At 37.9% G+C, this 16,272-nt stretch overlaps 1 protein-coding gene across 1 annotated transcript in view; it reads right to left on the bottom strand.

Annotated features, from left to right (window-relative positions):
* The window catches only part of necab3 (N-terminal EF-hand calcium binding protein 3), a 41,784-nt gene extending 25,778 nt beyond the window's left edge, over positions 1 to 16,006 (bottom strand). Inside the window, exons 1-2 of the mRNA XM_066666026.1 lie at positions 15,756 to 16,006; positions 8,982 to 9,006 (exon numbers count right to left, since the gene is read on the bottom strand). Coding sequence (XP_066522123.1) covers positions 8,982 to 9,006; positions 15,756 to 15,881 — 151 coding nt within the window. The 5' untranslated portion in view covers positions 15,882 to 16,006. The remainder of the gene's footprint in view (positions 1 to 8,981; positions 9,007 to 15,755) is intronic.
* Positions 16,007 to 16,272: the final 266 nt, after the last annotated feature.

Below are 16,272 nucleotides of genomic sequence, written 5' to 3'. Positions count from 1 at the left end.
AAGGTTTTTTTAGACAAACATTTTGAGGTTTAATCACTTGTGTAATGGGCATAGCTCACATCAATATTCATGAACCAATCGTACTTTAAAAAATTTTTTTTTTGCATAGAGTCAGTCAAAATTATTCAAATAAATGGTTGGATTGAATTTTTCTGTGGAATTTTTGCAGTGTGTATGACAATTCAGTGCTAAATAATACTAATAATATATGAATGATTGTATTTCACATTTTATACGTAACGAAAACAACACACACTATTCATTTATTCATTGTCTGTAAATCAAATCAAATCAAATCAAATGTATTTGTGTAGCGCTTTTTACAACTTATGTAAAAGTTCAGGGTCGCTATGGGTCCTGAGCCTACCAGGAATCACTGGTATTAGACAAGGTCACATGAAATGTTACATAAAACATAATACATTTTATTCCATTTTATGAGACAGGCTTCCATGGTCTGGAAGATTTTGTCCCTGGTCTGGAAGAGTGTCCCTTTATATTATGTTAAATAGACTACCTAATTGATTAGAGGAGTCTATTTAACTATCGGGATTAATACATAGCAACTTATAACTTAAGCACTGCACAGTGTTATTCGGTGGGACACATATTTCTATAAACCTTTAGCCTGTTCTATCCTAAAACTTCAAAACTTAAATAAAAACACACAACATGGCCACATATCACTTCCCATTTTCTCATCCCTTTGACAGTTGTGGGTCCAACTCTAGCACCGAGCTGCAGACATCTATACAGTGGTAAATGTACAAACACAGAAATGCTCATCCATGAGGATGCAGCCTCATGCATTATTACTACGAGGTCAGCCAAAAGAGGTCTCCACAATGGAGGCATGTTGCCAAGTGAAAATTCCAGCCCTTGTGTAAGAGCTTCCCCTCTCACTTGACTGTTCAGCTGATGATGTTTGATAGAGACCCTCAGAGCACATTTAATTCCCCATGGATAGGCTTTACTCTGCCGCTCCGACTTATTGAATTTGAGTCTGATGTGCTGTTCTGCTTTATTGTCAGAGCACTGAGAAGACCCTATATCTGCTCAGTGTGCTCCTGGACAATTTATGGTCTTTTGATTGCTCTCACCTTTTGCAGAGAAAAGGATGAATAATAAATGGACCTGGAAGGCCAAAGTGTATTAGCTGCTTCCACAATTTACTGCACAATGCCCTTGTTTTTGTTATTTCCACCCAGTTTAGCACGATGGGGAGAAACAGGGAGGTCTCTGAACAGACTATGTAGCCTTTTGTGGCCTTCCCATTAGTCAAATTCCACATTGTCTTGTTATTAGGGTTACCCATTACAGTGTTTGCTAATCATAATCATAACCTTTTGCAATAATAATAAAGCAAAAGACTGAACATGCATTTGCTCCACTCCGACCAATCACTGATCCAATTTATAGATTTTCCATACAATATAAAATGTATTGTATAAAATATAAATGTATATAATACACCATCTAAAGTGTTGACCAATATACTTTCTAATCAATCAATATTACGATTTAAAGATGTGATTGCATAGCATTATAACTACAACATATCATGTTTTCCATAATGTACAGCTCTATTTTAGAGCATCTAAACTTCTCAGTCCTTTGAGTGAAGCATGAGTAGCAAAATCTAGTTGAACAGGTTGTGGAGCATTTCCTTATATAATCAAACTAATGTGTAAACTATATAGAAGAAATGATTAATGATTTGTATTATTCTTCTACTTTCTGTGATGGAGATGTACAGGGTGAAATGCTTTTACAGATCTTCTGGCCTCAGTAGATTGTTCATAGCTCCTACTATAATGTACAAGAGCGTATACACTGTTTATAATTTCATTAGCTATGGTCTGCTGAATCTAGGGAAATAAAACACTTGGTGTTAATATCAGCAATGATAAATGAATCAAGCAAAACTAATCTATTCAAAAGAGGAGAGTCCCCAGGGTATGGCACATTGCAAAACTCAGAGACTGCTTTTTATTTATTTAATTCATTTTAATTCTTTAACCTCCTGTCTAAATGCAAGGTTAGTGTAAATGTATGACCCCACGTATGAAACTGGCTTAAACAAAATTTTTTAATACCCTGACTACCTTTTTTCCACCGTCTATTTGGTTGACAGTGGTTTATTTTATTTTATTGCTGGTTTATGGTTAAATAGTTGCACAATCACATGAGAAATTTAGTATTGGATTTTAGGCTGATTATGGAGAGAAGGAGCATGTGTTCTATTCAGATGTGCAGAAATGAGGAGAGGAGGAGAAGCTATATTTACTCATGCTGCATTTTGTTAAATTAAGTCTTCTAGCCCAAAAAAATCTGATTTTTAAAACCTAAAGCATTGGTAGTTTACATATCACATAAAAATAATAATAAATAAAATTTCATTTTTAATTGGTGATGTCTACACATTGATGACGGTACAAAGGTTAACACAGTTAAGTGGTCTGAGCTTGGATAAATTTACTAGTGTCATTCCCATTGTATCTTGACTACCCATTGCTTTTTAAGACTAAAAAACCGCAGATAATACACCTCTTTCTTAGTTCTTTGTGGAAATTCAAATTACCTGAACAGTTCTGGTAGATGTGACATTTAAAAATAATTGGCTTAATTACTTATGACATTAAGAACCAGCAAAGGCTTATCAAAAAGCAAATCAGCAAAAAACAGGGAGGGAGAGTACAAAATGCAGCTCAGATGCAAACCAGAAGCATTCGATATTTATCTGCTGCTACTCAATACATGGGGACTTGAATCTCAGATCTGATCAAATTAGGTACCTCCTGCCCTCCCATCTGCCCATGGACCAGTTCGGTTCACTTTTCTTGTTTCCAGCTCCTCACTGCTGTGCCTTAGTGAAATCCTTTTTCCCTATAACCTCTAAACTCCTTTACTTTCCTCTCCTTTCACAATCTTTATCCTGTATCTCTGGAGATTCCTCATTTCTGGCTTATTTTTCCTTCCTAATCTTTGGTTTACTGAGGAATCTGTCTAAACTTGGCCATTAGCGCTGTCAGATTAAGTCAACAGACGCCATCTGAGCAGACACTCACAAGCCTCTACAAAATCTGCCAGCCTCAGATAGATTGAAAAGAGAGAGAGAGAGAGAGAGAGAGAGAGAGAGAGAGAGAGAGAGAGAGAGAGAGAGAGAAAAGAAGGGAAAAGAAGAAAAATACAAGCAAGCTGAAGTAACACGAGCAGAACAGAGGGAGAAATGAATGAACCCTGGGGAGATAGTTATATTCTTAAAAGAATATCTCTAGATTTTTCAGCCTTATCTCGTTCTCATGCATCTGTTACATACAACCAAAGAAGAAGCATTCGTTTGAAGATTGCTTTGTGATTCTCAGGATAAAATAAATCCAAATGTTTGTAGACACCTCCTATAATTAGTGAATTCTACTATTTTAATGTGTGACTGTACACTATACACATTCATGTGTTATAATCTCCATAGACAAACATAAGATGAAACAGGATAATAGTGGGCTTGGAATTGTGGGATTATGCTTTCTGCAGTAATAGAGCTTCATCCAGTACCTCTGGTTTGAATTGGAATGGTATTTGTGATCCAAAATATTCACCCAGCCTCAGTACCTGACATCATTAATGTTTCAAAATAAAATCTGAAGCCATGAAGAGCCGTTACAACAGAAGCTGCTATTGCAGAAGAAGATGACAAAAGGCCTGTAAGTACCCATAATTGCAGAAGAAATTTTGGTTGAGCAGGTGTCAAACTCTAAGCAAAAACACCGTGTGACTCATTATCTTTGAAGACATGCTGTTTATCATGTAAATAGTAACCTGTACACATTTAACATATATTTAAAAGAGAAGCCAGTGGAGAGATGCTGAAAGGTGCTGTCATGGGCAATGGGGTTTTTGCTTTGTAAGGTCAAGTAAATTACTGTTTCTAGTAAACAATTTTTTGCAACAGATGCAGAAGATAGACATTGGGTTTAAAAAAACTGGAGTAATGTTTTAATTCACATTTAGTAAACCTCTTCAAATCACAGCATCTCTCTCTCTCTCTCTCTCTCTCTCTCTCTCTCTCTCTCTCTCTCTCTCTCTCTCTCTCTCTCTCTCTCTCTCTCTCTTCTCCTCCTCCTCCTCCTCCCCCCACTGTTTCGGAAGCTTCAGTATTTTTGGCTCTGGCCCCTTGAGCAGAAGCTGAGGATGACATGCACAGAGTGTTGTCGGACGTGCTTGACGCGTTGTTTGTCATTTGATTGGCCAGTGGTGCTGGGCTGAGGCTGAAGCTGACCTTCTTTCAGGCAGAAAGTCTCAGTTATATAACTGAAGAAACCATAGAGTGACACAGAACCTCTCCAACAACAGCAAGGGACAAGCTACGGCAGCGCTTCAGAAGCTAGAATGTTAAAGTGATAGTACAGTTGAAAATAAAATAGATGTAATTTTCCTCTTAACTCCATATATGAGCTTCAAAGTTGGTCTAGGAGTGCCACTTTTCCATTTTTAACCCACTTCATTCAAATGATTGTAGACTTATTAAAAAGCTAAGGAGCTAGCAGCTGTGTTAAATGAAGCAGAATGCTATATTCTACAGTGATGTGGCTTTTCAGTGTGCAGTCTGACCATGCAGCCAAAATTGCCCCTTTAGTTTAAGCACAGGCGCTATACCACTTTTTTTTGATAATAATATAGTTATAACATTTCCCCACTCAGGAATTCTAGTGAAATGACAAAGGCTTTTTGTAAGCTGGAAATCCTGCAGCAACTGGTATCGTTCTGTATGTAACACAACTGTGCTCTACATGGCAGACTAGGGTTTGTTTTCCAGCTCAGGCAGGGAAACCATGCTACTCCAATTTAAATATTGTATAATATTTTGTAACATATTGTATAACAGAAATGCTAATTAGTTAGTTTCTAGTCATAGGTTATCACATAAAATAATAGTGTACTTGATAACTGAGCATAAAATAATTTCAAATTTAAATTAATTTTAGTTAAAAGATATTAACTAAAATTAAATTACCACAACCCTGAACTGGATAGGAGGTAACAGACAATGAATGAATGTTGTTGTTGTTGTTGTTGGTTTTGTTCTGAGTAATACTGGATTAGAATAAACTCATGATTTTTGTTTGATTTAATATCAGCTGTTTCTGCTTTTTACATGGTATCAGATTAAATAATAAAAGCTTTTAACATTGAGCACATGACCAAACAATGGCAATTACTCTCGTGTCAAATAAACTTGATTATATGTTTTTTCATAAAAATATACAAAATATTTGCATAGGTAAGACTAATCCAGAAACATTATTGTATTTTGATTCCAAAGACAAAAGGCTTGTGGTCCTATGCTTAGTAAAAACATAAATATAATCACAAATTTCGCTCTGTAAAAAAGATCTTTCATATTAAATCATTATTCAGTATTCCAAGAAATTATGCTGCCAACCATGGACATGCACAATTTTCAAGCTAACCAATATCTCTCTCGCAATCACTGGAACTGTCCTTTAGGGGTTCATCACTTTAAACAGCCTTAAAATGGCACAGAAACCCAACAGATCTGACAGCAGCTCAAAGTGAATTAGGACAGACTTTGAACTCCAATTCTTTTTGGTCACTTTTTCCAGTAACTAGTTTTATCATCTCTGAAAATAAACAAGTCCCAAGTCAGCCTTACATACAGCTCTCAAAGGGGAGCTAAAACTCAACTAAAGCCTAGAACTAGTCTCAGGAGGAGGATGCAAGCCAAACCCTCTCATATTTCACGCTCTCTTTTTGCACTCAATGTTCTACTTAGCAACCATGCTCTAGTTAGATTTGAGAGTGCAAATGTGTCAGCCACGTTGCCTAGACACTAACTGATCTGCTATTTGCTACTTTTTCACAGCCAGTGAAAGGTGTTAAGGTAGACTTTGTTCAAATCAGCAAGTAAATAGCATTCAGACTCCTCTGTCTCGCTCTTTCTCCCTCGCTCAGTACTCCTTCGTCCTCTGCTGCAGTGGAGAGATGATTGGAGTGGAGGGGTAATTGTTGTTTTTGGTTTTGTGATTATGACCTCAGCCAAGCCGCCATCACCCTGGAGGCTGTCGCTCATTTATGATTTGCTCTGTACTACTCACTCTCCCTTTCTCTTTCTTATCCTTAGTTTTAACTCTCAAATTAACAAGTTATATTTCCAATTTAATGGCTCTAAAGTTGTATTTTATTCAATTGGGTCCAAATTCATGGACAGAGCTGAGGAGGGTTAAATAATAACTGATCTAACTTTATAAATATACCACGGCACTGAAATGGATTAAGCTGCAAAGAAGAAGAATATGATGATGATGATGTATAAATATGATTATGCAATTGTTCACACTATTTGATTTGTTGAGAGTTCTTCATGTGTTGAATTTGTTTCATACCTTTATAAACTGCTAGAGTGACTTTTTGACAGAGAAAATTGGATAATATATTTAATTATTTAATTTTTTTTTCATTACTGAGCGTAACATCACTGTCATGGTGGGTCCCTGCCCTACCAACTTAATTTCCCATAGCCCTTCATCCAAAGCCTTCACTTTGTCACTTTGTCTTGAACAAGACTTGCCCCTCAGTTCTGAGGCTTGTGTTTATGTCTCCATGCCATTTTGGTGTTTTTGCTTCATCTTTACTGCTTCAGTCCCAGGGTTACCAGTCTATGCCAACACAAGTGTTTGAAAAATGGTTTGAGCTGCATTTCTGCAGACCATCTGTTTTATCTTGGGATATATTCTGCCTATAGTTCAAATCTTCTTCTTATATTCATATCATGATTAAAATAAAAAAGGCAGCATGGTGGCACAGCAGGTAGTGTCGCTGTCACACAGCTCCATGGTCCTGGGGTTGTGGGTTCAAGCCCTGCTCCAGGTGACTGTCTGTAAGGAATTTGGCGTGTTCTCCCTGTGTCCTCGTGGGTTTCGTCCAGGTGCTCCAGTTTCCTCCCATGGGCCAAAAACATACGTTCGTAGGTAGACTGGTGACACAAAAATGTCCTTAGGTGTAAATGACTATGTGAATGTGTATCACCCTGTAAAGGACTGGTGCCCCCTCTAGAGTGTGTTTTCACCTTGCGCCCTATTATTCCAGGTGGGCTCCAGACACACCGCAACCCTGAACTGGATAAGGGGTTAAAGACAGTGAATGAATTAATGAAATATTGGGGAGTATACATTATTATTTTGGTAACGATCATTATTATTATTGTAGTCAATGTGGCTATTATAAAGTTTCAATTGGAAAACACAGTGTAAGTCAGTGTTTTCATTTTGGTAGGCTCAGTCACAGACACTCCGCCCACAAATAGACAAGGTGAGTCTGCCATTCTGTTTGGCTACTTCTGCTTATACGCACTTCTGTGTTTTGTTTTGTACTGGATGTGGTACCGGTCCAATGTGAGTTAAAGACAGCCTCCTTCAACAAGTCACACCAAAATAGCAGTAGTGTCAATCAAATTTCTTTTCCTGGAGAATCAGGCTGTTCTTGGCCATGTTAAGTGAGGAAAGGTACCAGACTCTCCCCAGAGAGCAGACATCAGGCTCGACCTAGAGAGTCTGGCAATGCAAGATTAGTATTGGTGTAATTGGACGTTCAGTTGGGAACACAGAAAGAATTCATTCTTCTTTTTCATCATTTTTATTTAAGATTTTTCCTGCTATTCTGAGGCTATGATTGCTATTTTATTGCTTAGAATCTACCCAGCTTAAGAAAAATGCATCACGTAGCTTACAAATTTTGCTATTTCCCCTCTGCCTGCATGCATTTGAAGTTGTAGATGGGCTCTACTGGAACTTGACATTAGATGATTGAATTGGCCAATGATTCAATTGCAGATTGAAGCTGCAGATTTCAGCAGTGCTCTCAAATGTGCTTCAAAGGTTGGGCAAGCCTCTTATTTGTTAACATTGAACATCCCACAACTAGTTTTTGCCTGGCTGTGTTATTTTGCCTCCTGCTTTGGCAATTTCCTTTGAGATCAATAAGTGTTACCTTATATTATCAAACCTTTTTTAAGACAATTATGTCTTACGCTCTGTTTTCTGCTGTTTCAGTCATGCATAGTTTCTGATATAAAAACTGAATCCAGACATAACAATTTAATAGGTGTAGTTTTATTATATCTAACACAAAAGTATTTCAAAATGTTATCATTATATTGATAACAAAAAGCATCACTTATATGAAAAATGTTACAAAGTTTTGAAAGAGTTGCTATTGAGGTTGCTATTGACCCATGCGTTTAGGTTAAAAGGTTAAGGTGTGTAATGTTCTTGGGTTCTGAGTGCAATAAAAGACCATTTCAGCATTGTTTTCTCACAGCTCATTCTCACAGCTCATTTTTTGCACATTTACTGTATCATACGTGAGGATCAGACTGCACTGTCAGACATGTCTATAATTAACCAAACAGCCATTCACACATCATGCACCTCATGTCTTTCTCTTTGTTGTTTTTATGAAGCCGGCTCATAAAGTAGGTCATTTCTATATCACAAAAATCTCTGTTGGCTATAGTGTATTCCTACCCTCCCCCCAAAAATAATATTTAAATCACTGTAAACAACACTGAACGTTGTTGTTTATTGGTTAATGACTTAGTTGATTAATCAAACTGTTTAATGCCGGCACTGATATTCATGTGCACCCCATGAGACACATCTGAGTAGTGAATCAGCCCATTTATGCAAAATAATATGCTAATCATCCGCTCATGGTGGCTAAGCCAAACAGAAGAGAACAAGAGGGAACATGAAATGGGACCAAAATTCATTATGGACTGAAAAAAGCACACTTTTGCTTCTTCTCCCTTTCATTCCTTGAATCTGAGGCAAAGCCAACAGGGAATTTTTACAAACCAGTGTGACTGACATTGAAATAAACAGCCTTTAAAAGAAAGGCTGCTGGAGTGTTGCATTTACAGCTGTAAAAAGGTTTTTTTGCTTTTATGGAGAACTCAGACTTACCATTTTTGTCGGCACGCCGGAAAATCTGGGGAAAGAAATAAAAAGAGAAAGCAACCAGTTAATGTAAAGGTTTGCAAAGAGAGTTTCCTCTGAACACAATTCTGAGCAGTTTGGAGCATATTGGTTTGGAGTTATATTGAACAATACTGACCTTAGAAGCCTTTAAAATGATTTTTTATTTATTATTATCTTTTTTATTTAGAAGACGTTCATGTAAAGACAAATGTTATGTAATAATATCAATTACATGAATTACATATTTAAGCTTATCATAAGATATGTATTTATATTACATACAATTTAAATGCTACACTGTGAGTTTCAAACCAGTCTTCTGGCTTTCATCTGCTTCATTTGATGTGAAGAAATAAATGAATACTGGTGCAAATATTAAATATGTCTTTTCATTTCAGCCAAACAAGTCTATAAACATCAAAGAATATCAGATTCAAATCATAATCTGATGTCACAGTTGACATAATTTCCCAGCATGTTTCAAAAACGGTGAGACCCAATTAAGGGTGACGTTTTCACAGGGCAGGACTAACATGCACAAATGGCTAACACGGCTATGAAAACAAAGAGCAGAGAACACAACATTTGATGGTGTGTGCCTTAAATCTCTGTTCAGGATGCCTTTACTACAAAATAAATTAGTTGTTTCTACTGTATTAGTGTTTAAAATGTCTGTTATATTACATTTAACTCTTTAAAGTTTAATCGGTCTGCTTATCATGTGTTTCCTCAGTGGTATGATTGCCTTTATAAAGACAAAGTAAAGACTTTGTAATTTATGTAAAGGGGCGGCATGGTGGTGCAGCTGGTAGTGTCGCAGTCACACAGCTCCAGGGGCCTGGAGGTTGTGGGTTTGATTCCTGCTCCAGGTGACTGTCTGTGAGGAGTTGGTGTGTTCTCCCTGTATCCGCATGGGTTTCCTCCGGGTGCTCCGGTTTCCTCCCACAGTCCAAAAAAAAAAACACACGTTGCAGGTGGATTGGTGACTCAAAAGTGTCCGTAGGTGTGAGTGTGTGTTGCCCTGTGAAGGACATAATATAAGCCTCATGAAATAATATAAGCCTCATGCAAAATTCAGCAGCATTCTTCAGTTCTACACTTCTAGTTTAATTAGTTTAACATCGGGCGGCACGGTGGCGCAGCAGGTAGTGTCGCAGTCACACAGCTCCAGGGACCTGGAGGTTGTGGGTTCAATTCCAGCTCCGGGTGACTGTCTGTGAGGAGTTGGTGTGTTCTCCCCGTGTCCGCGTGGGTTTCCTCCCACAGTCCAAAAACACACGTTGCAGGTGGATTGGTGACTCGAAAGTGTCCGTAGGTGTGAGTGAATGTGTCTGTGTTGCCCTGTGAAGGACTGGCGTCCCCTCCAGGGTGTATTCCCGCCTTGCGCCCGATGATTCCAGGTAGGCTCTGGACCACCCGCGACCCTAAAATTGGATAAGCGGTTACAGATAATGGATGGATAGTTTAACATCAAAGTACACTTTTATTCATTACAACAAAACTGTTGTCAGAAAATGTTCTTTAAACTATATGCTAGAAAAACCACTTCTGAGCTCTGAAATGGTTCAGGGACCTTCCCTAAAAATCATGTTTGACATAACATCTGCATAATGTAAGGTCTGTGCCAATTTAAGGATTCCAAGGTCACATATGTTATTTACATTTTCTTAGATTTTTCACACTGAATTTTCTTTTACAGAAATGCTATTTATAAAGTGGTTCTTCTATGATATAACATAAAGGCCTGTTGTTTGCAATATTTGACGACATTATTAGCCCTTTATTGCATTCATATATGTGTTTCTATTTTTCAAAGTTAAGAGATGAGATGTTTAAGGTAGAACAATATAGTTGTCCTTTATCTGATGTGCTTAAACCATGGGGTGTGTGCAAAGGACATATAAACTCACACACAAACACACACACACACACACACTTACGCAATTACACATTTAGATGCTCCCCGTGGCTGAGGAAAGTGATAGCTGCATTCTCAAGGACAAATACTCTTTCTAGCCCAGGCCTCAGCTGCCAGGTGATTATCCTATATGTACCCTGCTAACACATTACCCTGTGTGAGTGTGTATCAGCCAAGTGCAGAGGCGAAGGGCAAACCAAACCGAGCAAAACAGTAAAACATATAAAAACACCTACACGATTACACAGGCCCAGAAATATTTATAATATTAAATTATTATGTGCTGTTTTATTTGTTTATTTGGTTAACACTAAAGGACAATACAGGAATGAGACAGCTTACTGATATAGTAAAAGTGACCCAGAATTACATTATTGGTGTAAATCCTCACATCAAAATAAACTGGATTTTTACCTGTCCCTTACTTCTTCTGTGGCCTTCTAATACTTGCTTTAACAGACCTATAAAACTGACTTACTGCCTTCTGTTAATAAACCCATACACACAATCATAGACAAGTTAAAGTGGCAACTAGTAATTTTCTATGGGTGTGTTGATATGTATTCTATATCGATATATCTGTAGTTTTAGTAGTACTGATATATAACAGACATTTCAAGCCAATGCATATTATTATGTAGGTAACATTGCCACATATATTCATTCTTTCATTATCTGTAACCGCTTATCCAGTTCAGGGTCGCGGTGGGTCTGGAGCCTACCCGGAATCATTGTGCGCAAGGCGTGAGCAGACTGTGAAGGGCATGCCAATCCTTCGCAGGGTTAAATAGTAAAATTGCTCTCTGGAAATCTATTGCTTTTTGCTTCATGTTCACAGTTCATTTGGTGATATTTTAATATAAACAGAACAAACCACATCAGGTTTTCAAGACAATCCTTTAGCAAAGAGAACCACCTCTCAATAAACATGACATGTATATCTTTATTAATCTAACTTGAAATATTCTCTGATACTCTGACATAATGATACTTTGACATCCTGATGTTACATTAAATTGATGGTGAAGTTTCTGGCAGTGTTTCAAACTACCTGGCTTTAAAGATCAGACATTTACTGGTTAATGGTGCAGGAAATATAAAACCCAGTGATAATGGTAAGATTTAAGGTTTTGAATAATTCTTACTGCCATATAATTCTGGTCACAGTGGAGGTCAACAAAGGTAATGGCCAATTACTACAGGCTCCCTGTAAAGCATGTGTTTACATAATCTGAACAGTATACAGTAGTAGCATTGTATATTTAACTATTTCTATTCCAATTTTTAGATATTAACACTAACAAAAAGTATAAATGCTTAAAATGCTTCAAATGTGATTCATTACAACTTGTGTCTCTTACAGTAACACACATGGCGGTTTTATAATCAAATCATAAAAATAGTCATAAAATTAGTAATATAATCTATAGTGATTAGCCTTAGCCTTCAAAAGGATCATTTTGGTGACTGATATTACCGTCAATTTTGAAACTATTCTATTATTATTTCGCAGTAACTGAATGTTAGTAAGTTCAAGAGAACGCATCATTAACAATTTGATTTAAAGGTCACTGGGAGCTTCCTGGAGAGAGGTATTGCCTCTGATGGCCCTCTGGCAGGTGTTGAGACAGTGGGGAAACCCAGGTCCTACTGACTCCTTTCCTCAGAAAGGAAGAGCGAGAGCGAGAGAGAGAGAGAGAGAGAGAGAGAGAGAGAGAGAGAGAGAGAGAGAGAGAGAGAGAGAGAGAGGGTGAGAGAGAGAGAGAGAGAGAGAGAGAGAGAGGGAGAGAGGGTGAGAGAGAGAGAGAGAGAGAGAGAGAGAGAGAGAGAGACAGAGAGAGAGAGAGAGAGAGAGATGTAGCAGAGGTCTAAATAAACTGAGGCTTACTGGGACAAAGAGCATTGGTTAATCCAAAAGCCTTGCACCAATCCCCCTGCACCAATATTTCATTACCATTTAACGAGTACTTCTTTTAACAAGAGCCATGAGATCTTAAGCAGCTCTCAAGCTCTCTCTTACTGTCAGATGGCTTTACAGATCTGAAAATATGGACCCAGATGGAGCTGATGATTATCAGCCTCAAAGAGCACAGGAGTGCTCAAAGTAATAACTCCCACAAACATAAACCTCCAGCCTCCATAGAAAGCAATAAACCATCATCTTCTCCAGATTTAGGCCTGCAGGTATTGGGGAAAATCAACTGCTCATCTAATTCAATTCTCCTTGTTTTTTAATAACAGGCCATGTCTTTTATTTAACTCCAAATGGGTTATCCACCACTGTGGGGGCGGAGAAACGTGAAATTGATTTTCCATTTATAATCAGTATTAGGGATTTCATGTATAATCGTAATTCAGTCTTGCTTTGCTGGAGAGCAGGTGCATAAATCTGAGGTTTGTAATGGAAAATGGGGTACAGTGGACCATTGAGTAGGATGGCAGATAGACTCTGCATTATTAAATATTGTCATGTATAATTCCATCTCCTGAGGATAGTGGAATATATATAAGAAATAAATTTCTATGATCAAAGCTCCTCCTAATGTCCTAGTGAAAAGTAACCAAAAATTATGTTTTAGATAATATAGAGTGGAATAACATTTTAAACAGTTGACAGGCTACTTCAAGCACTGTTTTGTGTTAGTAGTTCACCAAAAAGTAAAAACTGTGTATGTCTATTACACTGATGTCTGTGTATAAATATATACATGCAAAAGTGAGAGGAATTTTTTTCATGCCTTAATGAAATGTATAGTAAATTAGGGTATATAATTTTTACCATTTTTATCATGTTTCTTATATTCTAAAAAACGTCACAGTACTTTCAAATTAAAAGATACTACCCCAGATCTCCCTGCAACATCCACAAAGTCCTAGATGTTGTACAAAAGTGCATACAAAAATGTAATCTAAGTTAAAACGTAGGTATTTTCTAATTAATAGAATAGTGTAATAGCAAGCATGAAATAAATTAACATATCTCTGATGGTGTTTATTTAAGAGGATGGAGAAAAAGTGTCAATAGATTGTTGTTGTGGTTGGAGCCAAAGCTACAGTATCTGAAATATATAATGTTGGGTCAGTGCAAATGGGTTGAAATGGGTCTGACACATATCGTGATTGTAATGTTATGGGATCATGGTTCATTTCTGTGCTGCGCTGTACTGTACAATACAGTATATTAAAATGACTTTACTGGTAGCTAAGGTGCCAGTAGGTTATATTAATTTTACAGTATTTATGTTACAATGTGTAGTTGTTGTACTATTCAAATTAAAGATTAACGGCCTCTGTATTACATACAGTGGGTTGGTGGCATGTATTAAGCTGGTGAATAGGAGTGACAAGCACATTATTGTCATGGTATCATCCAAGCTCCAAGCCAGATGATGCATATACTGCAGATGTAGAATTACCCTGACTCATCTGATAGCTTTCATTTAATTGCTATTAGGAGCAGCTGAATGCAACTCGTCCCTGAAGCTTGGCCTAAAGCCTAAGACAGAGCAGAGAATATTGACATATTTTTGTTTCTTTCAGTCCAAAATTTCAGACTAATTGGGAAGAGATCATAGCACAGTATGACAAAGGGATTTAGAGTGCAGAAAGAAAAAGGACAATGGGATTTTTTTAATGTCTGTATATGTCATTGCATATGTGTTTTTGTTTGGAATGGGGAGGCTCATAATTTAGATCCCTTTTCCCAAAACTGTTAGCCTGCCACACACTGCCGTGCAATTGTCAGACCCCCTCTAAGGAAGCTTATTTAACCATGCAGAGAGAACATCTGCATCTCCCTCCAGTCTGGACCTCCTGCGCCATTCCATTTATTTCCATGGCATATGGCAGATGCTCTTATCCAGAGAGACATACAATTTTTAACCCTTTTACAGAGCGATGTGTTTGTGACATTAGAAGTGAGGTGAAGAAGACATTAGATGTCTTCCCTAAAAACTCCTACTGGTGCAGTACTGGGTGCTTACCCAAAAAGGAGATTTGACCCCCTTCCTGCTGCATACCCACCACATTACACTAATCTCTATAGCTACCACATTCCGTTCCACATCCCAAGGTAATAGAGGTTTAACTGGAATCATATTTCATGCATAATACAACCACTTTTTGTGAGGATATCATCCCAGCATGCTTTATCGTCCACCAGAATCATGCTCTACAGTGGCAGCTAATGTACTGGACTAAATGTGAGAGATGAAACCCTCAAAAAAAAAAACCTTTCACGTCCATCAGGACCTCCCACTCTGTGGTGGGCATTCTCAAGCTTCCAGTGCATGGCATCTGTGTCACTTCCATTGTATTATTTTGCTGATGCTCCTTGGCAGATAAATGTAGCTTGACATTTATTTCTGGCAATTTCCTGCCACTAAAATAACATGAGGAGGATCATCACAGCACACAAAATATATTCTCCTTCTGTAATATAGTAACATTTCTAACAAAGGAGAGTAAACCAGAGGATCTATAGGAAATACTTGCTGAGACGAAATAGCACCCTTAAGTGGTTTTAGACATCAATACTTATTGATTATCCTCTCTATTTGAGGCATTATCACCACACTGGCTTGCAGGTGGATATTGTCTTTTACAAGCAAACCTGCTAATGCATTAAATCTATATGAAGCCTAAATATACCATTCAAATTGGGGTAATTACACCTGGCTGGAATGGGCTGTAGCCTACCTTTGCAGGGGACAATGGAAGGGATATTAGTGATATCTCCCAGTTATCAATAACATCGTTATTCAAATGCAAGAGCAAAGACATTATAATAATAATATTAATAATAATCATAATAAAAATATAAACAAATGAGAGCTACTCACGTCGTGGAAAATAGAAAGTCCATGGTTCTGCTGCAGCTGGTGTTGTTGCTTGGAGCGCAGATGCTCTCTCTTCGCAGACTGAAGACACATAGTGATCATCTCCGTGCAGGCCAGCATCTTCAACATTTACTGCTTTTGAGCGGGCTGAGAGCAGATACTGTACTTAATAAGACAGAATGGGCGTTAAACAGATTAGAGAGTGGTTGTATTGATGCTCTACGCTGTGTTACAGTACGTGATGCTGCTGTCAAATCCCTCCTCTAACGCTGCTGCTGATGCTGCTGAGCAACTTTCCTGGGCACGAAGCCCCGCCCCCTCCACGCTGATTGGATGTGTGTCAGTCCCAGCAGCCCAACGCGACCAATAGGAACCCACGCTGTGTTGGTGAACCGGCACATAGCGCCTCTATCAGAGCGTCCAATTAAAACAAACGCATTGATTCTACCCTTTCCACATTACTTTTCCTTCACCTGCTCCAATACACCTGACCTAACAAATCTTTTCTCATAAATTTGAG

Source organism: Hoplias malabaricus, chromosome 3, assembly GCF_029633855.1.
Source record: "Hoplias malabaricus isolate fHopMal1 chromosome 3, fHopMal1.hap1, whole genome shotgun sequence".
In the NCBI taxonomy this organism is placed as follows: domain Eukaryota; kingdom Metazoa; phylum Chordata; class Actinopteri; order Characiformes; family Erythrinidae; genus Hoplias; species Hoplias malabaricus.
The sequence above is the reverse complement of the archived record's forward strand: the minus strand, read 5'-3'. Positions and strand labels throughout refer to the sequence as shown.